The 26,127-nt window shown below is 38.8% G+C and overlaps 1 protein-coding gene across 1 annotated transcript in view; it reads left to right on the top strand.

Moving 5' to 3' along the window:
* TXNRD2 (thioredoxin reductase 2) overlaps positions 1–7,859 on the top strand; it is a gene marked incomplete at its 5' end in the record, with an annotated part of 32,812 nt that extends 24,953 nt beyond the window's left edge. The window contains 5 exons of the mRNA XM_008946584.1: positions 1,287–1,382; positions 1,636–1,728; positions 3,079–3,150; positions 4,982–5,079; positions 7,736–7,859. Coding sequence (XP_008944832.1) covers positions 1,287–1,382; positions 1,636–1,728; positions 3,079–3,150; positions 4,982–5,079; positions 7,736–7,859 — 483 coding nt within the window. The remainder of the gene's footprint in view (positions 1–1,286; positions 1,383–1,635; positions 1,729–3,078; positions 3,151–4,981; positions 5,080–7,735) is intronic.
* Between the last annotated feature and the right edge of the window lie 18,268 nt (positions 7,860–26,127).

Raw genomic sequence — 26,127 nt, 5'->3', positions numbered from 1 at the left:
CTGTCAACATGGAGAAAAGATAAGCTGGGAAAGAAGAGCGGATTCCAGTAAATGCTAAAAAACTTTAGGATAATGGGAAAAAAAGTTTTGGAAGTTGAATGTGTGTGGTGGGGAATCCTTATTTTATTTTCAGCTGAAGACTGGTTTTGAGGGCTTATTGGATGGCTACTTCCAAGCTGGGCTTTGCAGGAGTATGCCAAATGTTGTGGTTAGATAGGACCTGTGTGAATCAAAACTTCATAGGGTTTATAAAGCATTCCATGTTGTACCACAGAGCTGTTTTTAAGTTAAAACTTTTAAGTTTTCACACCGTTCCTTCTATATCTGTGACCTCTTTCCTCATCTTAGACAAGTATCTTGATGCTATGTCTTGGATGAACTCTTAAATAATGTTTTTTTACTAGATTTATGATATTTGTTACATATTGTTAACTTAGATTAAATTCCACAATCTTAAAAAAATTCCTTTGAAAGTGCCTTACTTCAGTTTGGAAAAACTTCCAGCCCCCTTAAAACTAACACTGGAGTTCTGATGCTCCAGTGGTATTGTGCCAGCAGTCAAAATTAGGGCTTTGCCACATTGCATAGTCCTATTTGGTTATAAAAACCAGCCAGGACGCATAGCTTGAACTGGAGCATGTCCTGGTCATATACTATTATAATTTCATTTCTCACTTGTAGGAAGTTGACATTTGCCAATAGTAATCCTCCTCATGCCCCTCTCTGATACCAGAGCCTGAGACTAGGACTGAGGCAACCTATAGGTAGCAGCGCTAGCAAAATAGTCTTCTACTTCTCCAATCCAGGACCAATGTAGGAAGTCAGTAATAATACCTACAAATAGCTAAGTTTTGTGCCCATGTTCTGTAAAAATAGGACAGAAAACATTTTTTAAAAAATCTGGTGTTATAAAGGCACACTATTGCTTTATATTTGGCTTTTCCTGCTTTGAAAAGACCACCTGAAAAAATTTCTTGGTGACTTGCTATGGAAAGAAAGGGGGAAGTGAAGGATTGGCATGTGAATAACCTCTGCTTTTCAAGAGGTGACATGATAAGATATAAGATTTTTGATGCATTCATGGCATTTGTTCCCCCCTCAAGACAGATATTAAACTCATAGATTAAAAGCATGTTTGGACAGAAATTATTACTGCCTCCTCTGTTTGGAGCCCTGTTTGGGCTGGAATTCCAAAGATTTGGCCTTCCTCTGACCATCGTCCCAGGAGAAATCCTTGGATGCTACTTCTCCCTTAGATAAAATAAAGCTTTGTGCTCTCTTCCTAGGGCCGTCCTGAATTAACACCCACAGCAATAGCTGCAGGAAAACTGCTGGCTCAGCGTCTTTTTGGCAAGTCTTCAGAACTGATGGACTATGACAATGTGAGTTGTTTATTCTTTTTTCAATAATAAAAACCACATCTTGTGCTTTTTTTTTTCCCTAAAGAATTTTTAAAGGAATTGCATTTTGTCATCTGGAATCAAGTGTTGACAGTGGCCAAAGTAGGTGTGTGTGACAGAGCTACACTTCAGTCATGCAAAAGTCTCCCCAGTCATGCAAAAGTCTCCCCTGAATCTGCCATGCAGCTGCTTCACATGGTTCAACAATAAACACTTCCTGTTTCCTTGCAAGCAGGTACCTACTACGGTTTTCACTCCCTTGGAATATGGTTGTGTTGGACTGTCAGAAGAAGTAGCTGTGCAGTGTTTTGGATCAGATAATATTGAGGTATGAAAACATTTTTAATCTTACAGGTGGTTTCAGAGTTGCACTGTGAAAAGACAGAAGTTTCACTGTTCTGTCCAGCAAAATTTTTGGTCCCCAAAATACTATGTTTGCAGTTAGAGTGTTGGTGTCTTCAGAAGAACTCAGGACTTCAAGAGTATTGCAGTGGGTCACAGTGGAAACTGTTACCTGGTGGGCTTAAAATTATTAATAGGGTGTGACAGCTTTAAAATTGTTGTTGTTTTCCTAAGTTATATTGTTCAGCATCACTAAATAATAATTGTATTCCTTTCAATTGTCGTAATTGCTGGTCAGGTCCTTTAGCTTAAATATTTGTTATGTCCCCAGAAATATTCACACAAACTGGTAAGTGTCTGCATGGCTAAAATGCCTTGATACGATATGATATAATATAATATAATATCTGGACATTGCATGTTGAGGAAGAAATCTCTTACAGTATATATTCACAACCAGTTCTCTGATATTATGAAGGAGATTAAGGTACTTGTGATGAAGAAATTCACAATCACTATATAATAAGAAATAATTCAAATAATTCACCCTTGAAAATATGTGTTACCTTTATTCACTCCTCAAAAAGCCTGTCAGCATATGACTTCGTAAATTATGGAAATACAAACACAATACTTCATGTCCAGGTACTTATTTGTTTTGTCTTTTAGGGCTGTGGAATTTAGTTTATACTTCAAATACCTGTCCTAGAACTCTTATCTAGGTTTCTGGGTGGTAGTGCCACCCAGAATGATATAAATTACCCTAAAACAATAGTTCTCCTCCGATTAAGGCAGACAATTCACTTGTGTGTCGTGTAAGATGCTGATACTAAGTAGTATTGGAGATGAAGTTCAGCTGAGGGATTTAAATTAGAGTCCTAGGCAAAATCATTAATTAAAAAATAAGCATTTACTATTCAGAATGCAAAAATGACGGTTTGGGTTGTCTCGTGGTATACATTAGATACAGTATATACATTATAACAGATATGGAAAGTTTCTTGGATTTCGTTATTTTCAGTAATCAAGGTATTAAACTTCTGGGAAAAGCATAAAGGAACAAAACTAATATTTTTAATTTGGAGCACTGGTTTGAGTAACATGATTATTTGTGATTTTTTTTTTTTAGTTTTGTTTTTAATCTAAAGGTTCTCTAAGGAAGGCTTGTGTTAAACTTACTGTGTTTTCCATATTTTTCTTTATGATAATGAACAGGTTCTAAATTTTTTTTCTACAACATTATAAATAAGTGTTAATAGTAGTTATTAAGTACTAAATAGCAGTTTATGCCATAACAGTACACTCTAACACAAAATGGTATTGTTTTCCCTACCAGGTATACCATGCCTATTATAAACCTTTAGAGTTTACAGTGGCTGAAAGAGATGCAACTCAGTGCTATATAAAAGTGAGTGTTGTGAGCTTTTAACTTGCTTTTACCTTAAAAGAAGAGATATGGTACAGCCAGCTTTAACAACTGTTTGGCAAAAAAAGCTTCCTAAGATTTATGAGATATTTTATTGATGATAACTTGTTTCTCTAGTGCAACTTCAAATGTTTAATATTCATTACATATCACATTGTGTCTTGAAATTGCTTTACGGATATTAGCATTTTTAAGAGCTGACGTTCTGCTCATTGATATCATCTTTGAACTGCTCCTAAGGTCCTAAGAAATATTCCAAATTCTATTGAGATTCATCTTTGCTTCCTCTAGCAAAATCCTTAATCAGTTATATCTAATATTTGAGTTGCTATCTCTTGGAGAAAATATGCTACTTTCAAAAAAAAAATAAGCATAACGCTTACAAACTAGAGTAACTGTTCAGTCTTACTCTTGAAAACAAAAATGTCCTGGTTTAGACCAGTGTTAGACTTGAAATGTGTTGTCTCCTACAGCAATCCAGTCGCTTCAGTGTTGAAAAGGGTGTTGATGCACTTGTCCGTAGTAGAGAGCCTTAGATAAGATTTAGTGTTGGATGAATATGTCATAGTTTTGTTTTTCTTTCTTTTCTCCTCAGTATCAGGGATACTTTTCTTTTCTCCTCAGTCTTTTTTTAAACAAATCTAGTATCTTCTATATGTCTATCACAAATTATTCTAATATTATTGTTGTGTATGTAAGGAATATCCATTGTTGACAGTTGCAACCAGTTTTTCTAACTATATTTTGTCACATCTGATTTGTGTAAGTGCTGTAGTAGCTTGCCTTAACTGTCCCAAGTATAGTGCAGCTAAGCTGGTGCTCCTTCTTTTTAGCTGTTCCCTTTAGATTATGTTGATGAAAGTAAATATTTGAGGGTGAAGTAGTAAGAGCATAATAGTTGTTGGGTGATAATGAATATAGTCGTTACTAAACTCCCACAACACCTGAACAAACATTTAACTTGAAAGTTTTAATCTCTATTGCAAAATTATTTTTTCTTTAAAATGCCTCAATATTTAAAGTGCCATGTCAGGATTACTGCTGTTCCTGAGATTCCTAATGAAAGAACCCAAGCCTTTACTGAACAGCAGAATCTATTAGATTAGTGATGATTTAGTGTTTGATGGGAGGATACAGGGAAAGACTGACTTTCTTTATATAATTATAAAGATAGTGCCCTTGAAGAAACTAAAAAGTTTTCATTAAGATCTCTAATAAAAGTTAAGTGTGCAGTGACTTGGGCCGTCCTACCTACTTATTAATTAGCCTTTGTCTTTGGCTGCTTCCAAGGTTATGTGGCTGATATGGTAAATGTATCTCGCCAAACATACAGCTCTAAGTTTTCACTGACTGAATCACAGAGGCACAAACTATCCTATAATAGGTAGTGGTCATCTTTGGAAATACAGCCAATGACCTGTGGAGAATAACTGTACAGCCTTGGAGAATTGCTAAGGTGGCCATTCAGTGTCAAAATAACACTAGTCAGGTTACTAGACTACCAGAGGTATTTTGAGAATTTCATACAAATGACAAAGTATTCAATTTACCACAAATTATCTTTGTCAGTGGCTCCCTGAAGTCTGAAAGAAGTACAGTAATAAAGCTTTGATTCAAGGAAGTGCTTAAGGACAAGCACAAGATCTCTTGAAGTCAGTAAGACTTAAGTGAGTGCTTAAGTTCTTGGCACATTGGGAATAAACTAGGGAAGCAGAACTATGATCTTGGGGCACTTCGGTTTCATTAGCTTCAACTTCATGCCTTATCTTTAAATGTTCTAAGAAAAGATCTCTATGCAATGTATTGTTTTCAGATGGTGTGCTTACGAGAGAGAGGGCAACGGATACTTGGCCTTCATTTCATTGGACCAAACGCAGGCGAAGTTATTCAAGGATTTGCTCTTGGAATCAAGTAAGTACAAAAGAATGTCTCTAGCTTCTAAAGCCTGCTTTTTAAGTTATTGTAAGATTATATAAGATAGCTGCCTAGTTTTGGCAGCACTATAAAGAATCCATGCTTTTTGTTACTTTTATGTAGTATTGCACATATTTTCACTAAAAATACCATAGTTCTCCATTAAGATGTACTGGATTTAGTTACTGTAATATTGGATATAGCTAAGGAACAACTGAGGAAGATATATTGTTAGCTCAAGATAGCTAAAGCAAAAAATTGTGCATTAACTTGCTAGTTTTCTAAGAGTGTAGCTTCTTTTGCATTCTTTGTATAGGCTAGGAAATCACAATATAGTTTTGCAAGACACTTCTTTAAAAGGATAGTTGTCCTTTTTATAAAAACCTTTCTTTACATGTGCCAAGTATTTCATGTCCTAATTTCATCTTTAAATGTGCACAAGCATGGATCCTCAAAAGGTTAACAGAGCCATAAATTAATTTCTATATTTCTGAGGTATAAGCTAGCCATAATATGATATAGTAAGAAAGAAACCTCTGGGATGATGGGAGAGGGGAGTTACTTTTGTCTGGAGTTATCTGATAATTGCAATAATAAACAGTCAAGTAGGTGAACCTTTGTGATCTGATCTTGTTTAAGATTTTGCTCAAATATTAATAAGGAAGTCCTCCTTTTGAAGGAGTAAGGAACGATTCTGGGTCCCCCCTGGTTAAATGGAGATTGCCTAATATGCCTCTTGTGTGCCACTATTATTTCTTACCTGTTTTTTTGTTTCCCTTCTTATTACTGATTTACATCTTCAGAAATGTTGATTCATATATTTACATTACTAAATTATAATATTTAACTTCTCTTTGAAGAAAGTAGGCTGAGACACAAGAAATCACCCCCAATTGTGGTGTTAATTCATTTTCTTAAATATCACCACCATTTTATTGCAGACTTATTCTTACAGTTGTGAGTGACTAGCATAACTGAAAAGCAGAAAGGATTTAGAAGGCAGGACCGCAAGTGTCATGTGAGGAATATCTTGGAAATCACTGATTGCAGTGTACCCTCGATACACATTTTCAACATGTGTTTGTAGTCTATTAATTGCCAGTGGTATAGATTCTAGAACTACATTTTTTTAGGATGTCATTGTTTTGAAGTTTTATCCAAAATAACCAGTGAAAAGGAAGCACATGAAACTGGAGTGCTTTTCTGCCTTGCCTGAGGGAAATTAAAACTTTAGGCACAGTAAGAGGTTTTCAGCAGGTCAGGCTCTTGTATTCTGTTGTCTTTCACAGATTCAGAGCTTTCAGTGTGGAACGCTCACTGTAAGAGCTGCTGTTCTCCTTTGTCAGATATTAGGTCTTACTTCAGCCTCTCAAAAGGATGATTTTCTGTCTTCCCTCCCCAATTAGCACTCCAGTCTGTGCTCAGCAAGGATTTTTCTTCTTGTTGGTGCTTTTTTGGATGTAGGTGGGGGGAACACCAGAAGACATCTGTGGCTCTCTTCCCTGTATTTTGTAGAAGGAATGAACGGGGGAGTGGAGCATCTCCCTTATGAGGAAAGGCTGAGGGAGCTGGGTCTCTTTAGCCTGGAGAAAAGGAGACTGAGGGGTGATCTCATCAATGTTTACAAATATGTAAAGGGTGAGTGTCAGAAAGATGGAATTAAGCTTTTTTCAGTGTTGACTTGTGATAGGACAAGGGGTAATGGGTACAAATTGGAGCATAGGAGGTTCAAGGTGAATATCAGGAAAAATTTTTTTACTGTGAGGGTGACGGAGCACTGGAACAGGCTGCCCAGAGAGGTTGTGGAGTCTCCTTCACTGGAGTCATTCAAAACCTGCCTGGACGCCTTCCTGTGTGATGGACTTTAGGTGGTCCTGCTCTGGCAGGGGGGGTGGACTAGATGATCTTTCGAGGTCCCTTCCAACCCCTATGATTCTATGATTCTATGAACGTTTTTCCATAGAGAGCTTTAAGCGATTCTTAGATTTAGGGCCATTTCAGCTATACTTACAGCATGACCTGCCAGAAATAGCAGCTCAAAGGAAAGGCTAAGGATGTTATTGGACAAGTAAATGAATTAAGCAAGTGAGATTTTTAGCTCTAGGATTTTTTTGGTAGCTGAGAGACTGTTTTCTCCTGTTTATAACTGTGATAATTTCAGTGTAAGCACCAGACTTTCTCTAAGATCATGGAAGAATATTCTGATATTACTTCCTTCAGCAGATTATTTCCAGCAGTCCTAATTAAGATTTTCTTCCTCTCTGTGTATGTGTGTGTTTTTCCATTTGGAGTCAGAGTTAGTGAAACACACATGTATGTACAAGAAAAGCTGAAGGCTGCAGTTTTCTCATATGTTTTTGCCATAGACTGAGCCGTGACTTCAGGCAAATTGCTTAATTCTCTCTGTCTCAACTCTTATGACAATTCTTCCCTTCCTAACAGTATTGTGAAGCTGGGTGTTTCAATGTTGTTGTGTAAGTGCTTGAGAAATAATAGACAGCATTGTTTGAAGAATAAATGCAACTCCTCTACCTGATAAAATGAACAAGAGCAGAATTTCATTGATGTTTTAGGACATTCTAACTGCTTCAAGTGAATAAGCGTTTGACTTGATGGATCTTTTTTGTTTGGTTTGATCTGTTTTTTTCTGTAGATGTGGTGCTACATATCCTCAACTGATGAAGACAATTGGCATTCACCCTACCTGTGCTGAAGAAATTACCAAGCTGCACATTACAAAGCGTTCTGGCTTGGATGCAACAGTCACAGGCTGCTGAGGTTAAATACCATCCCTGGAAAGAAGGAAAAAAAGCACTAAATACATTCGTAAAGAACAGGGACATTTAAACAGCTTTAATAGTTCAAGTTCAATTAATCTTTCTCATTCTCCCTCTAGACAGTTTTTTATCACAGCCAGACAAAGAAATTGTCCTCACAGCATCACAGTTCTAAAACCAATGCAGTCCTGCTGTACCAAATCTCTCAAAGTGCCTGTAACTCTTCTCTTGCTGGGAGCTAGGAAGTAATCAGTTTTATGTATGTAAATGTAACTGAAGCCAGTGACATCTGAGGCCACCTACAAATTGAACAGTCGTCATTTGAGTTTCTCTGTTGGCATTACTGACTACCAGTGTCCACGTAATGTTCATACAGAATTTTGGTAATTATACTTGCTCTTAAGTACTTGGATAGCTCATTGCCAATCCTAATCCTGAATGCTGAGACTCTGCACTCACTCGTAGAAACAAATTCCCAGAGTGTGTGACAATAAAGCAGTCATCTGGCGTATTTTTCTTTAAAATGTAGTATGTAGAGGAATTTAATTGTAAATCACTTATCACTGAAGCTATGCTGCTACTGCATGAATCCAAATAGATTAGTCACTGGCAGCCTGCTCATAACATTTTGGTGATGGCTGAGAATGAATGAGCTCAGGGATGCTAAAGAAAGAATTGAATTATATGTTGACTTATTTGCCTACTCTTTAAATGTCTAATTCAGTTCAGTACAAATTAAATTGATACCTCACAAATTACTGGTTGAACACCATATGTTAATGAACGCTGACAAGTAGAATCAAAAGCACTAATAATCCAACTCATGCAGCATTTTCTGGTTTGCAGAATGCAGAAATCTGGCTGACATGATATATTCTGTTGGTTTGTTTTTAAGATTTTCTCACTGACGAGCTGGATGCTACATCTGAATGGATTTAGGTCTGGCTTTAATAAAACATGTTACTGAAGGGAACTATATTAAGCACAGATCTAGAAAAGCAATGGTCCTGCTCAGAACAAAGACAGAAAATAATTATCTGCAGACTTTTTTTTGCATATGTGTGTTGGCCATGGTAAGAAAGCATTAATCTACTGCAAGATTCTGCTTGCTTTCCTGCTTTCCAGAAGGGGGAGATGCTGGCTAATTTGTGGCATTAAAGAAACAGAAATCTGATAGTGAAACTCCTTTTGCAGAACCCTGTGAAATAGGTAGGCTGACAAAGGCAAATACAGAACAAACTGCACTGAATTTCAATCCAAGTTGCAGTGGCCAACATTTTGCTATGCATAGTCACACAGTTTCTTGTACCCTTTACAGAAGAAAAGCGCACGTAAGAAAAGATCAGCTCGAGGTGGACAAAATGTGTCCTTTTTGCAGTTAATTCCTATCAGTGTTTGTGTATAGAATTTGATATTTTTATTGCTGTCCTTTTTGCAGAGTTTGGAAAAACAGACTGATGATCATGTAGATCTTTGCTATTCTTAATTTGTTATTTCACTGCTGCAGCATGCAACACATACGTGCTTGGTTTAATTTCAAGGGTGAAATCTTTTTTTTCCATGAGAATTTTACCTGCCAGAGCAATTATTAGACAAAAAGTGATCAGAACTTCCTTCGAAAATACAATGTAATAGCATTTATCATGCTGTCATTGATACTAGAATACTCCATTTTCAAAGATTTATTCTGACTTACCAACAAAAGAAATCTTAAGTGCTTTCTTCACAAAGTTTCTTGATTTTTTGATCCATATTTCTGGTCTGTAAAAGAGGGAGGAATTATACAGTTTGACTGCAGTGCATTCACTACCAGATTTGCTGATGCCATTTTTCATCTGTGATGTCATCCATGAGCTTGAAGTTGAAAAGAAATACTTTGAGTGGAAGTGTAGTATAGTGAAGTGTAGTTGAAAAACTGAATATGCCTATAGCTAGAAAAAGTGATGAAAAGTTTATATCTGTAGATAAATGCGCACATACCTGCACATTCAGAAGTACACGTTTCCTTTAATGGAAAATGGTCTTATGAATATGATACTCAATTTTCCCAGCTGTTTACAAAAAAAAAAAAGAGTTCATATTAATTTGGGGGGAGTGTTAAATGTTTTCCTTAACATTTCAAAACATTGAAATAACAAGCATCTCAGTCTACAGAGATTTTGCTATGAGAAACATCCTCTCTGATTAAACTGTAATATGTATGTAGGCCAGATTTTTAAACTATACTTTTTTTTTAAATAGTAATTATCTGTGACAGTTCCTTTTGTACTTATAAATGAAAACATTGGTGCTTAGCCATGTGAAATTTGCATCTCTTCTCTGTCCTACCAATGCATCCAGCAGACTGAGTTGTCTGCCCCTACAGACAAATCAATGGAATGATAAGTAAATTTCATTCATCATAAAGTTCGAAATAATGATCTGGGACAAGTAAAGAGATCTGAAGGAAACATATCTTCAGTGTATGTGGGCTGTGAAACTAAGGCATGTCTTCATTTTTAGAAGTGATAGAACTCTCTTGGTTTTAGAATTGCTGAGTGGACTGTGTGAAAATTGATCCTGTATGCTGGACAGCAGTCTAGTTCCGTTCCCCATTTAGTGGAAAACATTGTTGCCCTCCTGAGGTAAAGCTGAACATACACTCACACCTACATAACCCTAATGTCAGAATCAACAGCAAGACAGAGTAATGACAACTACTCTGATTGTGCTTTTTTTCCTGAAGTATTCACCAGGGATGGTTCTTAAGAATTGTTTTCAAAAGCCTGACTATAATGTCAGTTGAAATGACTGATTTACACTGCAAATTACTCATTATATGTGAAAATGTACAAAACAAAAACTATTTAGTCAGGCTTCTTCTCAGGATGCCAGCTGATGAGGGCTTGTTTGTCAAACCACACCGTGGTGCAAACAAGCCTGAGCATTGCTGGGTCCCACATATGTATGATCTTATTATTTATTGTGAATGAATGAATTAATAAAGATTTTTTTCTAGTAAATGTTTGATTGTTTAATTTTGCACATATGACTTCTGCTTACAAAAGGTTTCTTTTTTGATCTTAATGTTGTTTTTCTTGGTTGAGTTCTGTGTTAAGGAAATGAAGAAGTAGACAAGATCAGGTCTTTTAATAAGGAAATGTTGATACCTGACTGTGTAAACTGGATAGCCATGGAGATTATTCCAGGCTGGAAGACCTTCTTATTTTAAATTTAAGTGTACCTCTAGACTTGGTATGTATCATTTCAAATAATTCTCTGTTTATTGCAGCTCATGAGGTCTAACAGGTATTTTCACAGTCCATGTGTGTTGACATACTTCTGAAGAAGTGTCAAGAGTAAACTCCCTTGAAATACACTGCAGTCAGAGTATTAGACAGGGCTAAACTACTCCACATTAGCTATTCACTTTGTGTTTTAAACTAGAACATGTAGTGGAAAAATTGCATTGCAGCAAAGCCAATTAGTAGTTGTGGGTACTGCTAGGTAAAAATGTAAAATTAATTAGGAAATAGCTAATAAAATAAATTTTTAAACTTAGAAACTTCTCTCTCACAAGATAAAGGGACTACGTTGTTGGAGTGTATCTCTATTTCCTTTTCTTTCTTTAAATCCACTTTATTATGATGAGAAGTTCCCATTAAGTCAGGTGATGCCAAGCTGCTGAAGCAGGCTAGTTTAATATTACTTCAGTATATGCCCTGGATTTGATGCTGAGAAGGATTATTGGCTTTATTGTATTTAATCTAATTTCCTGAAGTATTTCATTGCAGGTTCAAACTCATTAGGATACCTAGGAACAGTGACTAAAAAAGGGAACAAGGTAAGCGTAATTCTTGATTTTTTTTTTTCCTCCTTATTCATATACCACTTAATCCTGAAGAAAATAAGAATAACAGACAATCATATTGACAGTAATCTTTATAATTTACAAATTCAATATACTGCATTCTTTATACCATACTTAATGATATCTTGTTCCGATGCTGAAGTATTATTGTACAATTAAGTTTTGCTTTTCCTCATTTATGCGTGCATTGTTATACTTACTGGAAAATGTTTCTACAGTTTAGATTATTCTAGAGCAGGAGCTGGTGAAGATATTTCAACACAGCACATACTTTTTTTTGCTAGCACAGTTGTTCTGATAAAAAACGTAGATGCCATAGAGCAATGTATTTCTAACCAAAACAGTTGCACGTTGTACAGACTTTTGAGTTTGAAGGGTTCTCTTCAGAGACTTCTGCCTATCCAACAAAGGAGGTAATTTTGTGCCCATATAAACTGATGTTTGTCTAAAACCCAGTGAAATTAATGTACTCAATGTTAGCCATTAATTTCAGTGGGATGCAAGTATGTGTCTTAAGTGCTTTGTTAAAGGGGAATCAATATAAGCATATGCCAAAATGTCTTTCGTTATTACAGTTGGGGAACAGACTGCAATTATGATTCAAAACATAAAAGGTACAATAGACATCTATGATTAGGCAATGAAATATGCCTTTAATAAGCATAGTGCAGACAGTTTGTTTTGCAATAAGTAAACTTGTATAAAATTCATTGACTTTTTCATTCTTTCAAATCTGTGTGCTCTCTTTTAAGAGAGGTTTTTTTAGTTTTATGCACAAAGTTTTCCTGATGTTCTTCCAGCAGAAAAGCTGGGTTTGCATGTATTTATTCTAGTGCCAAACTTGAATTTTACTGGGAAAAGAGGAAACAGCAGAGCAGGACGTTTGTTTTTTTTTTCCAGGGCGGCATGCAACAAGCCATGGTTTAATTACTCTAACTGATTTTTTAAAAATGGAGTATTTCTGTCCACTACATGTCAAAGAGCTAATTACGTTTCCATTGTGACACTCAAAGTCAATATTGTCAGCTCTTCTTAGTTCTAATCCTCTACACTGAGTTTTGATGAGCCAGGTGAAATATCCCCTTCAGCACCTTACTGCAATTCTTGTCAATCATCTTGCCATGAAAAACACGCGTATTACAAAGGCTTTGGCAACACTGCATCTGATTTCAGTCTTTAATGTTATATGCTAAGAAAACACCATTCCAACTACTGACATGCTGTTTGGAACATGAATGGGATTCTATTTTCTGTGGGAAACAAAAGAAAATTATGTAATCTTTAATGGATATAATGGAACTCTTTGGCCATTGCAGTATAAAGGTTTATTACTAAGCCACTGGTCTAGGACAAAGCAATTAGGATGGTGAACTGGTGCAGAAATTAAGCTGAATATCTTGTGTGAATAAATAAGAAAATGTGTATTTATTTATTCATCATGTAATTGTAATTCATCATTTCAAGTGCTGTTCAGATTAGGAGAGTGTCTTTTTTTGTATCACCTAGACTTTTTTTGCAAGAAGCGATGTTAAGCCCATTTCTAAACATGGTACTGTGCATGCCATTTGTTGTTGTTTCTTATAGACAAGATCTGGCACACCTAAAATCTTCTGGTTGGTCCTACAATGGAAAATGAACATCATCCCCAAGAAGATGGAATATACAGTAATAAGGCAGGTTTCCAGATTGTGATTGCATCAGTCAGAAAGATACAGTATGAAAAGTGGATATTCCCTGGGGGTTAGTGTGAAATGGAGACCAGTCTTGTTTGAACAAGGTGCTTTGCATTGTTAGGTAGGTAGAGGTATTGGGAGTTGCAGCCTGTCAAAACCAGCATGTCCAAGGAGGGGGTGGGGGGTAATTTTTCCAGGTAAAAGTCTCAGCAATTTGTGGTAGAGTATGTCCAATATACAATAATTTAAGGAAACCCTTTATACTCCATTAAAGATGAACTGTAAAGATACTCATCCTTTCTGTGCCTCCTCCCTTATTTTCCTTCAAATCATGTGAAGACCAGAAAGACTGTTATGTTTTTCCATCGTTCCCTTTACTTTAAGGCAACATAGGAATCAGGCTTGTTACTCTTTGTTTCAGCATAAAACCAAACAGCAAGATCCCTCTTCTTAAACTTTTCACAAGGAGAGTTCTTTTTCCCAAGGAGTTACAATTAGCTAGGTGGTGACATAACTCAAATCTAAAACAATAGGACTATAGATACCTGTTCAGTCTTTTTCTGTTAGAATATTATATAGCTCCGGTAAAATAAAATACCTAGGGGAAAAAAAACAGTGAAAATACATGGCTTTTAGGCTTTAAAAAAAAAATTCTTAAAAAAAGAAAACCTTTCCTTCTTTGCAAGCTCCCTGTGAGACAAGGCCCAAATATATTATTCTGTGGCGTACTCCTAACAAAACAATCAGAACTGAATGTTTTTATTTTTATCTCTTACGAATGTGTGAACGAACTGCAATGCAGCCAACCAATATTCTATTTACACTGTGTCAGAGCAACAGGTTACAGAGCAGCTCTTAGCTTTACGCAGGAGGTTGAGCCGTTCTATGTGCTGCCTTGGTCTGTAACACAGTTAGTGATGCACAGCAATCTTTATTTAAACACCTTTGTTCAACAGGGACAAAGGATTGAGCTTTGGCATTTTTATTTAATCTTTGTAATCTTCCTTTTTTGTCTCTCAAAGGATCAAGAGGAAGTGCATTAATTTTTAACTTCACATGAAGGCAAGTTGTACAAACACAGATGAAAACATGAGGAAACCTAGGCATTTTCCTTAGAGAAATGGAGTCAACTAATGTTCTGTTGGCAAGAGACTCCTGAATAATTAGGAAGATGTTGTTAGGCACAGCCATTTGGGCAGCGTGGTGTTCATACTCTGACAGCACTCTTCAGTTTGGCTATCTTAGATGAATGGTTCCCATAATGTAGAAAACAGAGATTATTAACCATATAACAGGAAGCAATTGAAATAATAGAGGCTGCTTTTGCTCTCAGATTGTCAAAGCAGATTTTTTTTTTTTACTGGTTTGGGTGACTGGAGACCGAGATCAAATCATGAAAGCACTTTTGATTTTTGCCTTCTTAATTCTTATTGAGTTTATTTCCTAGACGTATTTCAAACACATGAAAAATAAGGAGAATTCTCTTGACACTTCAGACTTTGCTTGCATTGATTTTTTTGGCCTTGTTCATTCTACATATATCCAGAATACCTTGAAGTTTCAGGTCAGGACTTTGGTTCTTATCCTGAAGTAGGGATTTAATTGTATTCTTCTTTGCGTCTCAAATTTACATTGCTCCACTTTTTTCCAAGATGGTCTTTCTATTCTACTTAGCTACTTTTAACATTATATAACTGTTAATAAGTTAATTCCCTTTGGATAGGGTAAGAGTCAAACGTATTTGTATCTCAGGATTTTATGCTTTTATCCTTTAACTCCCTTGTACTTTCCAAATCTGGAAATGCCATAGCTCCAGGGGACACAGTTCTAAATAAGTCCTATATTTAGCTGTGGCATGATCCCGATGAAGAGACCAACCATTTGTGAGTGTTTACCATTGGACCTTATGAAAGGGCATCATCTGTCCTTAATGACAAAATGCATCAGATTTACAAGCTGTGACAACAGCATCTTAGGGTTTCCATGACAGTGGCAAAGTGGAATACCTGATGAAGTCCGCTTGTGAAATTCAAGGCCCCCTTCTCTGTCGCTGTTACTGAGACCTGTAAGGTCTTGCATTTTTTGCATCGAGTAGCAAATTCTCCAAGTTTAGAAAGCTACCCTAGAGTAATGAGATTGTCCATGTGTGGAGCTTAAACATCCTTGTGAGGTCATCTCATTGTCTTATGCTTTAGTTCTGGATGTCCTAATGTTTCCCAAGTTCACAAGCTGGGTGAACATTTGCTTTAAGCTATTGAGCTGATGCCTAAGAAGAGCAGAGGGGGGTGTTCACTTGGATCTACATTATTGATTGAAGCATTCTCCCTCACTGTACTTCAGTGAAGTGTAGCCAAGAACAACAAGATAAGAATTAATGTAAGTGACAAGGGAGTTTCTCAGACTGTGCCGGTGCACATTAGCCTGGCTGAAGAGAAAAAGAAGCTGATACTTGAGTCTTTTGAGTTGTGAAGGGTCTGGTCAGTCCTTGAAGGGGAAGCACATGAATGGCCCAGTTGTCATCGCATTTTATTTTTCCTCCAACTTTGACTAATGGTGCATTTCCTCTGGCCTCCCACGGGCCGTCCGTGGCTGACTTGCTTTGTCACTCTTCACGTCTAGTCGCTGCCTTTACTGTCCACGCCGTTCCCATGGCAGGGACCCGGTGTCCTCTAAAAAAACGCACAGGCACAAACCATCTGTCATTCTTCCCACTCCTCTTTCAAGTGACCACTTCCCATATTGTGTGGCCTTGCAGGCTGAAAGGAGTCTGCCTCCCCCACTGCATGCCTGGAGTACATGCCAACACCAACATCCAACAACTCGATAAGGGACCTCCTGACATTTTGCCTGTAAAAATACTAATGGACATCTCCCTATTGATAACCAGCTCTGCCTTTTTCTGGTGGTCACAGGCTGATAAGTTGTCTGATCAACAAGGAATTGTCTCTTTTGCCACTTTAAGTTGGCATACAAAGTTATTAGCATCTAATTAGGTGTGAACTGTGAAATTAAACATTGCAACCACAAGTAATTTACAGTGTGCCATGAACAAAGGAAAAAAAGAAGCCAGAGAACAGAAGAGGAAATTATCATAGGGCACAAAGAACCAAAATGATTGGGAAGAAGAAAGAAGAGAACAGCAGGCGATGCTGTACAGGATGTTGAGCTAGGCCTGCACACTGTGCTGGATTTGATCTGCTGCACATGTGAACTGTGAAATCACAGAACAAGGTACTTCTTTAGTGTCATTTAAGAGTCCTAATGAATCCATACACAGGGTATCTTATGGAGAGAAGATACCTGACTTTGTACCAGAAAGAGTGCTCTTATGCAGGCGTTAGTTGCCTTGCACATCTCTAGTTGTGGCCCCACTAGAAGCATGCTTGTGGGGCTTGTAAAAGGTGCTCTAGGAAAATCTCCAGCTGTGGCCATCGATGCAGACCAAGCTGTGTCTCCATTGCATCTGTCAAGTGCGCAACAATAATAGTGTAGTTAGATATAGTTTTATCTAGAAAAGTTATATTTTAAAAAATCATACAGTGTTTTCCGTACATTTAGTGAAAAACTGGGAGCAATTTTGTTTCTTTTTTTTAAGTTCTGCCTTGTGGAAGATGTCAAAATCTGAATCACTAATCTGAATTACATGGATCTAGCCTCTGCTGGAAATGAAGTCCAACAGATCTAATTGTAGCAGGACTTTCTAAGCTAAAAATCTACTCCATCCTTCTGAGGCAATGCTTGACAAGACATGTATGACCTATGTCTAGGAATGATGTCCTCTGAATCATGCCTTTTCCTACAGCATAGCTTAGACTTCCTGCTTGGGGACACAGCTTCGTTGGTCAGTTGTTGCCAGACTGTATTCACAGCAGTATTTAAGAGAGTGGTTTAGAACAAAGCAATGTAGATAAACCTTCAGGTTTTGTGCATAAATACTGGCATGACCATGATTTTCCAGAACCATTAACCAAGTTTGGGAGAAGGAAGATGCAACTCCGAGTCTGTTTGAAAGTGAAGCCTGTTTGACACAGCAAGATTTCTGTGTGAATTTGGGTCTAACTTCAGAAACTGGAGAGTTGTGAGGGGAGCATGGGAAGGGAAGATAGTGCAACACTCACTTGAAAAGCTTCCATTTTGTTTTCTGGGAAGAGAAGCCTGAATTTTGTGCCTAAAACACAAAGCTGAAGGTGCACTGGATTTGCTTGGAAATGCTGCAAAGCTATTTTCATTTCCTGTAACTATTGTGAGGTTGGCCTTTTTCCATGGCTAAGCCCCAGTTCTTAGCTAGCCAGAATGAAGTAGAAAGGAGAAATTCACTCTCTCTTTCATCTTATAGTGTATTTGGGAAGGCAAGAACTAAGACTTTAATCATTAACTTCTAAGCCTGCGGCTTGATTTGCTGCAGTAGAAACTGTGTTTTAAGGGGTTTGTCTTTTCTTACCAAAGCTAATTGTTAATTGCATCTTCTTTCCTCTAGCCACTGCCACAAGGAAAGACTGCCTTCTGTGCTGATGACAGATCTGCCCCTCTGCTATCAGACAGTGCTCTTTTGCCATCTCAGTTTCATAACAATTGCCTGTGGAGCAGTTTGCAGTGTTGGGCAAAGCAGTTCCCTGAGGAGGAGAATTATGGATGATTTTGCTTTCTGCATGGCTGGAGCACCAAGGTCGTGTTCATTTTTTTATTTACCCCATATTTCCCCTTTCACTGAATCATGGTATTTTTCTATGAATAGCACACAGAGATGATGCTATAGGAAAAAAAACCAACACATTTTATGGCACTGCTATGTGTAACTTCTGTCAAAACTGTCAGGAAAAAGACAGTTGCTACAGGTAGCAGAGGCTGCCAGATGACCATCAGAGGGTACACGGGATAAATTTGATGGCCAAATTTCTAGTGTTTATGCCAGCAATACTGCTTCTTTCTCCCTTATAAAAAGGACATAGATCTGTTGGAACGAGTCCAGATGAAGGCCACAAGGATGATCCAGGGGCTGGAGCATCTCTGCTGTGAGGATAGGATGAGGGTGCTGGGGTTGTTCATCCTGGAGAAGAGAAGGCTCCAATGGGACCTTAAAACTGTCTTCCAATACCTGAAGGGAATATACGGGAAGGCTGAAGAGGGACTTTTCACAAGAGTGTCCAGCAACAGGGCAAGGGGAAATGTCTTTAAACTGAAGGAGAGTAGGTTTAGATTAGATCTTAGGAAGAAGTTCTTCAGTATGAGGGTTGTGAGACTCTGGACTAGATTGCCCAGAAGTTGTGGATGCCCCTCCCTGGAGCTGCTTAAGTCCAGGTTAGATGAGGCCTTGAGTAACCTGGTCTAGTTGAGAGATGTCCCTACTCTCTTGGCAGAGAGGTTAGATTAGAGGATCTCTAGGGTCCCTTCCAACCTAAGACATTCTATGATTTTATGATACTGCCACACAAGTAATTTTGCTTTCATACTGGCCTCTCTCCTCTGATCAGGGAAGAAGCAGGTCTGGTACATGTACTGTGCTGAGGTTCTGTTGGGCCTGAGGGGATGGGTTTGCAGTGATCCAGTTATACTGACAGAAAACTCTGGAGATGTACCAGCACAAAGCAAAGTTTGTCTGGAAGCAGCTTGCTCTAAAAAGTGTCTGTAAGCAGTACAGATATCCTCATGGAGATAGGTTCTTGGGACTGACTCTCAGCTGATTGAGAATCAGCTTTGTATTCACATAATTCCCCAAAATGTTCTCTAATAGTTGATTCGAACAGTCTTTAACAGAGATCATATTTCTAGTTTGGGATTCCCTTTATACATCTTTCATTAATACAGGGATTCTCCGCAATCAGAGACCAGCACTGTGGAACAGCTGCATCCATTTCCACTTGGGCATGGGCATTTTTTATATGTATTTATGGCTCTCAGGAACATTCAGAATACTTTTTATAAATATTAAAAATAATCAAGGCTTCTGGAAAGAATTCATACTGCATTGCGATCATCTGCAGGAGTACTTCCATCTTCTGCTAGAAAATGTATTACTAGCTGACACTGTGAACTAACTGGTCCAGTCTGGGAATTTCTAGCTACAGCTAGAGGAAAAAGGAGGCTGAGAAGGGTATTGGTATCTCTTGATCATCAGCGAGAGCAAATATAATACAGGCGGCAGCCTGGCTGCCCCTGGAGCAAGTCAGAAGCAAGAAGCTTGCAAGCAGGCACCTCAAAGAGCTCCCCAGAGTTTTGCTCTGCCTGCTGCACCCGCTGTGGTTACTTGTCCTGCTTGTCTTGAGGTAGCTAGAGTTGAAGCATGTGTTTTCCATTTAGAGCTTGGAGGATGCCCAGGTCCAACTTGGCATGCTGTCTGCACTGGGCATCAGCAGCACAGATGTGGAAACCACAAACCCGATTAATATGAGCCTAGAGTAAAAACTCAAATAAGCTTATAAATAAAACCAGACTTGCAGATTATTTGTTTCCATATTAGTCTATAATAGACCCTACTCAATATGTTTGTTTTATTTGGTTTGGTGACCGACATAGGTATTTATATTTCCAATAAAAATTTAAATCAGAATGCAGCAGGCAAAGTAAGCTTAAATTATTTGTGCAAAAGATGATTGCAACTGTCTGAAGCATGTAATTCCTTACATAAAATGTTAGCCTGCTTTGAACAGAGATGTGACAGACTCCTCACTATTGAATTTACCATTCCATCATAGCTCCAAATCCTACATTAATATGATAAAACAGACTCCTAAATGCACTCCAATCCTCAACGAAAAATCTTGAGGTGCTGGATGGCCTGACAGATCTGATTCTTGGTGTGCGCACCATCTGTGTGATCTTGGGTGAGGCACTAAATGATCCCTATGTCTTGGTTCAAAGTGGTGACTATCTTTTTTTTTTTCCCCTGCCAGACTCCTGCTGAGCTCAGGGCATGCTCAAGGACCTCCTGTGCTCTTTTCCAGTGCATCTTCATCTGCTCCAGTGCAGGTAATGAAACTGTCCAGAGAAGAGAGTTCCAAAGAACCACCAGAGAAGATTCTTCAGTAATGTCAACAGAGAAGATATCTTCTTGGGAACTGCTGGCCCTTTATCTAAGGTGAGAGTGCCTTGATTCAGATCCATTTAAGAACAGCTGTACCAGAAAAATCTATGTTCAGCAGCAGTAGGGCATCTAGTTTATTTTGCCTGTACTGTGACACTTAGGATTGACACCTGTACAAAGCCTGACAAGTCTTTCAAGTGAGACTTGTACCAAGGCCTGGTACATATCTGTGGTAAGTAACATCTGCAGGTGATCAATTAGGCCTACCTAGCTTTCAGAGCATACAGAGGTGATGTAACTGGAATTTGCTTCTCTCCCATAGAACTCCTAAACAGGCAGTAGAGGGAAATAAGCACTTCCATTTGCTGGTTTGGATCTTACATAGGCTGTCAGGGGGTGTGCAGTTCTTGCATCCCAGTGGGATGAACCTGAGCCTTGAATAAGTATTTGCAGTGACTTTTTTGTGCTAGTGGAGCTCTAAAGCAAATTAATAAACAAGCAGTGCTCTCTTCCCGTCTTTGCCTTGCAAAAACATAAGGGAAAAAACTCTAACCCTAACCCTTTGTTAGGATGTCAGTGCCAGAGGAAAAGCACCAACAGATATTCCATTCAAATGTCCAGTTTTTCTTTCCGATTGTTTCTCTGGGTTCCTTTTTTATTTTTTTCCCCTCTTTAGCTGGTTGAACGATGGCCTGTCCTTATGAAACAAGTTTTCAGCTTCACAATGGTCCTGACTTCTCATTGTTTGAAAGGCAAGAGGGTCACTCAAAGTAAACTCTCGTGTTGGGTAGTGTTTTTCCACATGGAAATGTTGGAGGGCCACTCTGTGCTCTCAGCCCAGAAAGGCCAGAAGATGCCTTCAGACTCTCCAGGTGCCTCTGTGTTTTTTAATGCTACTGCACATACAATATAATTAATATTATGTCCAAAGCTTGTCTTATTAAACAGAGTCAACACATCTAACCTATTAGCCACAGGGAAAACGGCAAGGATTAAGTCAACACTGTTAGGAATTAACCCTTTCCACTGCACAGAGAGGAAATAAAAGATGATATGACCTCCTTAAATTGCAAAAGGGACCTGATTGTTTTCTCTCACAAAGTAGTGAAAATAATTCCTCTCACTTTGGCACTCAGATGTAAAATGCAACAGTCTATGTCCTGCAGGAATCAGAAAAGACTGGTGACTTAGAAGACAGCATTCTCTTTCCTGTGGTACATGTCACTGGAGGGCAGGAAATTTCCCTCCCGCCCACCTTTTTCTTTTTTTGAATCTCCATTTCCCTGTGGGCTGCCTCAGGTACTGGGCTAGGCTTGCCATGTAGACACAATTAGAAATATAGGCGAGACTGCATGGAGCAAAGTGTCCAAGTGCTGAGTGAATGCCCAATGGGCCGTAGCAAAATGCACAACCAAGTCAAAGAAAAATGGAAAATATTTCATAAAATTAATCTTTGCATCCCTTTTTCCTCTCTTGATATATGGCCCCTTATTCACAGCTGCCCAGGCCCCGGCCCGGGTGTAAATATGTCAGTGCAGCAATGAGTCGGAACACGGTCGCGGGAGCGCCGGCGGCGGTTCCCAGATAAAACGCTGAGCTGGAGCCCAGGCGTTTATTGTAAATAAAGATCAAGGCAAAGCAGCAACATTTCTGTTCGACTCACGCCTGCCAAGGTTGCTAGTCCAGCTCTTTTCATGACTACCATATGTCCACATGGATTTCCCCTTCCAGAAACTCTTCTGACAGCTCTGTAGCCATTGCAAGTTCCTCGATACTTTCCATGTGTTGCTTTACAGTAACCTGGAAAGGCTGGTGACAGATGGGGCGATGGGTGCATGTGTGGGCATGGGGGGGAGAGGTGGACATCCAACAGTCCAGCTCAAATGCTGCTGTACCTCAACAGCAGCTCAGTAACTTTGTACGGCCCAGGAAACATTAATGCTTTTTTGTTGTTGTTCTGCTCAGTAGAGGGCACTGGATCCTATAAATAGGAACTGATAGAGCGAAGCACAAAGGGCCTGATAACAATACCAGATGGACTAATCTTTTTTCCTCTAGGTACTGGTATTATGGAAGAGAAGTCTGCAGCTCTGTCTGCTGCACGCTGATTGACCAAGAGACAAGCATGGCATGTGTTAGCAGGTGATAAACTCATGTCTTTTACATACATTTTTAAAATTTTAATTAAAGTGGTAGTTAGAAAAAACAGTCATCTGGAAATCAATTTGGCTAAAGTACTGGCTGCCTGGCATCCTTCTGAGCAGCTGACACAACTAGGAGGAGATGCAGGCACCTACAAACTAGAGCCTGAACAGCCAGGCTAGGGTGGAAACTGGTGCAGGCTTGTTCCTGCAGCTCGTGGAGGGAACTACAGGAGTGGTATGAGGGGAGCTGGCTGAATTGGTGAGTTTAACCATCTTTATAACTCTTGATCCAAAGTCCCCACAATTTCACCACAAAATTAACTTTTTTTCCAATGTGTTCATCTTGTTCTCAGCAGTACCCACAAAAAACACACTGTCTACCTGCTCCACTCTCCCTCTTTCGTCAGTGAGTTCTCTTTGCTGTGTGCTGGGGTTTGCATTTTCCTCACTCATGCTCAGATGAACATAAGCCAAAGGGACTCAAAAAAAGTATTAGGAATGTTTTTTTTTTTTTTTTTTTAAAGTTTAGGTGGATTTTAAACATGCATGTTCTAACATAATCCTTTTAATAATAAAATTTTGAATGCTGATAAAGAAGGTATATTAAAAAAAACTTCCTGAGCCTTCATCTGGCATTAGTCTAAAATGCTGAAGATTTGGCACAATTTACTCATATAATTCAAGAATAAGAGGTGAAATTACTCATTTTCCGCACTGACAGATATTGACTGAAGTTCTTGATCTGACCTAGGATGCTTCACTTTAGATGACAGCTCCAAATGCAAGAAAATTGAATACTACCACAATAAATGCTTTTGCTCTGCTGAAGAAAGCTGCAAGGCGATGCTGTTTCCCAGAAGGCAGCTAGTTGGTGATTGTGGGTTCTATACGTTTATAGCAACGCACCTCACTACACCCTAGCAATTGCCAGGCACAAACTAGAGGTTAAATGTGCTGGAAAATGTGAAGCTAGCTTTCAGTATTTGCTGATTCCTGAGCTTAGTGGGACTCAGGCATGCCTGCCTTGCGTAGCAGCAAGATAAGTCTCAGGGCTGGGAGAGAGGAGCAGCTTTTCTTCCACACACCCTCTCTCTCACAAGTCTGAGCCTTGGCCTTGGCAATGCAACATATGATTGAAGAGCTGCCCGTGCACCACAGGTGGCTGGCCCTTGGCCTGTTGTGCTGTGCCACTGTTCCCATTTAAATCAGATAGAAGCCATGATTGCTAAGGGTTGTGGGTTTGTTTTTTTTTTATTAAATAGGTCAGCAGGCCCTAAGAGTTGGCAGCCATCTCCAATCCAGGAGCTGTGTGATGAAAAGCTGTATTATAGCAGGCTCCATTGTATCTTTTTATCTGTCCTACTTGGTACGGCATGTTCCAGGTGGAGACTGGCAGGATGCTAGTGCTAAACCCTGCCCTACTGCTGTTCCCTAGTGACAACAGCAGCATCCAGGCTCCTTGTCCCATGTTCAGATCCCAGCTCCCTTTGACTGCCCTGGAAATTACTGCTCTCACCACAGTTCTTTCATATGTGGAGACTTCCTGACTAGGGCACCTTATTCTGGGAAGAGAGATCAATCCCTTTTAACTCCTTTGCAAACAGATGTGTGCTCTTGAAGTGATTTCTGTGGTCTATATTAGACTAAATCCAGTCTGCATTTTGTAACCAACTTCCCCTTCTGCTGCAGAAGCTTGATACTGTACCTGCATTTCTGGTACTGTAAATCATTATTCCTTAATAACACTCAAAAGGAAAGTAGGTAGATGATAAACTTGGCCATAAGTTGGTTCAGTAGCATTTTCCCTTAGCACGTTTAGTGTGATTTTAAAAAATATATATTTATCAGTTACTTGACAGGTTAATGGGGTACATGGGCAGGAGACTTCTGCTTTATCCCCTGAAGCCCTGACAATTCAAGGTGTTGTCTGGCTCAGCTCCTAGACACAAGAGGAAGGAATAACTTGCACTTCTCCCCAGTGATTTCCTGATGCTCAGTAGTGGAGAACAGACATGATTCACTCCAGAAGGTACAACTCAATGGTCACAGGTATCTCATCTGCCAAGCAAGGTTGGTAGCATCGGCTCCTGTAAGATTTCCCTCTCTTGATGAGAGGCTCGTGTCAGCCCCTGCTAACTCTCAGAGGCCTGACATCAAACTCTGTAGAGTTTTGTTAGAAGCCAACTGAAAACGTGGTGCTTTTATTATCTGACATTGGCTGAAACAAAAGCCAAATGTTGATGAATGTCTGATCCAAAAAGTAAACAGTTTGATTTTTTTTTTCTCTTTGCAAGTCAGGGGCCCTCTAGGGTTTTATCTGATTTTGGCAATCTCCTGCACGTTTTGGGGCCTGGAGCATGGTTTTAATTGTTACATCACAAAAGTTGCCAAATAAAGTTGAATGCTCCTTAAAAACTCTCTCAATTTTATGGAACTTCTCAACGGCTTGACTAATACAATAATTACTGGAACTCGGCTATGTTGCCTAGTGGCAAATGGAATTTTTTCATAATGATCCTGTCTGTCGTTAATAGCAGGATTTGTTCTTTCTCTCAGCAGGAGAGGGGCCAGAAAGCTATGGTATCTGTCTTTCTTAATGACAGCCAACAGCAAACGGATAAAATAATCAATTATATCTACAGATAGGTAGATAAAGTATAATTTATCATGTCAAAAACAAAAATGTTTTTAATTGGGCTGTTAATCATTTTGTAATTTTAACTAAAGAGGTGGGGGCTCTACTTTGTGCTTAGACATCACTAATATTTCATAGAACATTAGCTGAACTTATTATAGCTTTAATAATACTGTTTACTACTAACTGCCAAAATATAAAATGTGATTTCTGCTCTAATTAGCTGAAGCCTTTGCAGGTATAAAGGGATGCCCTTCCCTTTTAGTTTTGTCCTTCAAGAAAGATTCAGGGGGGAAAAAAAAAGGCAGTTCAGCTGCCTAATCAGCTGTAACAGTTTCTAGAAAACACTGATCTTTCTGTTTAATTAGGAGTGCCCACACTAGTTACCAACAAACACGTTACTGAAGTCATGATTTTATTTTATTTTTTTTTTACAACAAAGCATATAAGCAGAGTAGTATAACATGGCAAAGATTGGAGGTTGGGAGTTTTGCTTTCTAGCCACACCTGTATTGTCTTGTGGGAAGCTGGGCAGATCATTTAATCCCTTCTAACTTGTTCTCCCTGTCTGTAACACAGGTATTAGATAACTGCCTCATCAGGCAGCTGTAGAGTATGTAAGTGTTGTAAGATTCCTGAAAATTTGTAATTAATATGGCAAACATCTGGATGGAGGGCTACAATATCAGTCTCTCTGACAGCTAGCTCTTTGAGGAAGGAAATGGGAAGTTTATGGCTGGATCTAAATCTTCCTCATATTATAACTGAAAATATCCTCACAATGCTGCCTGGTTTCAGGATCAGTAAGGAATCATGTAGCAGAAAAACCTCACAGCACTAGGGTTACTTTGGCTGTCTTCTCTTTTGTTGTTATTCCTGTCAATGTCATGAAGAGATGCCCTGTGTGGGCTCAGATCTCTGTTTTACCTATAAGATCTACATTTT

The sequence above is a fragment of the Merops nubicus genome, unplaced genomic scaffold (assembly GCF_000691845.1).
Source record: "Merops nubicus isolate BGI_N331 unplaced genomic scaffold, ASM69184v1 scaffold26978, whole genome shotgun sequence".
NCBI classification, from domain to species: domain Eukaryota; kingdom Metazoa; phylum Chordata; class Aves; order Coraciiformes; family Meropidae; genus Merops; species Merops nubicus.
Note: the sequence above shows the minus strand (reverse complement) of the source record. Positions and strands in the feature narration are given on the sequence as shown.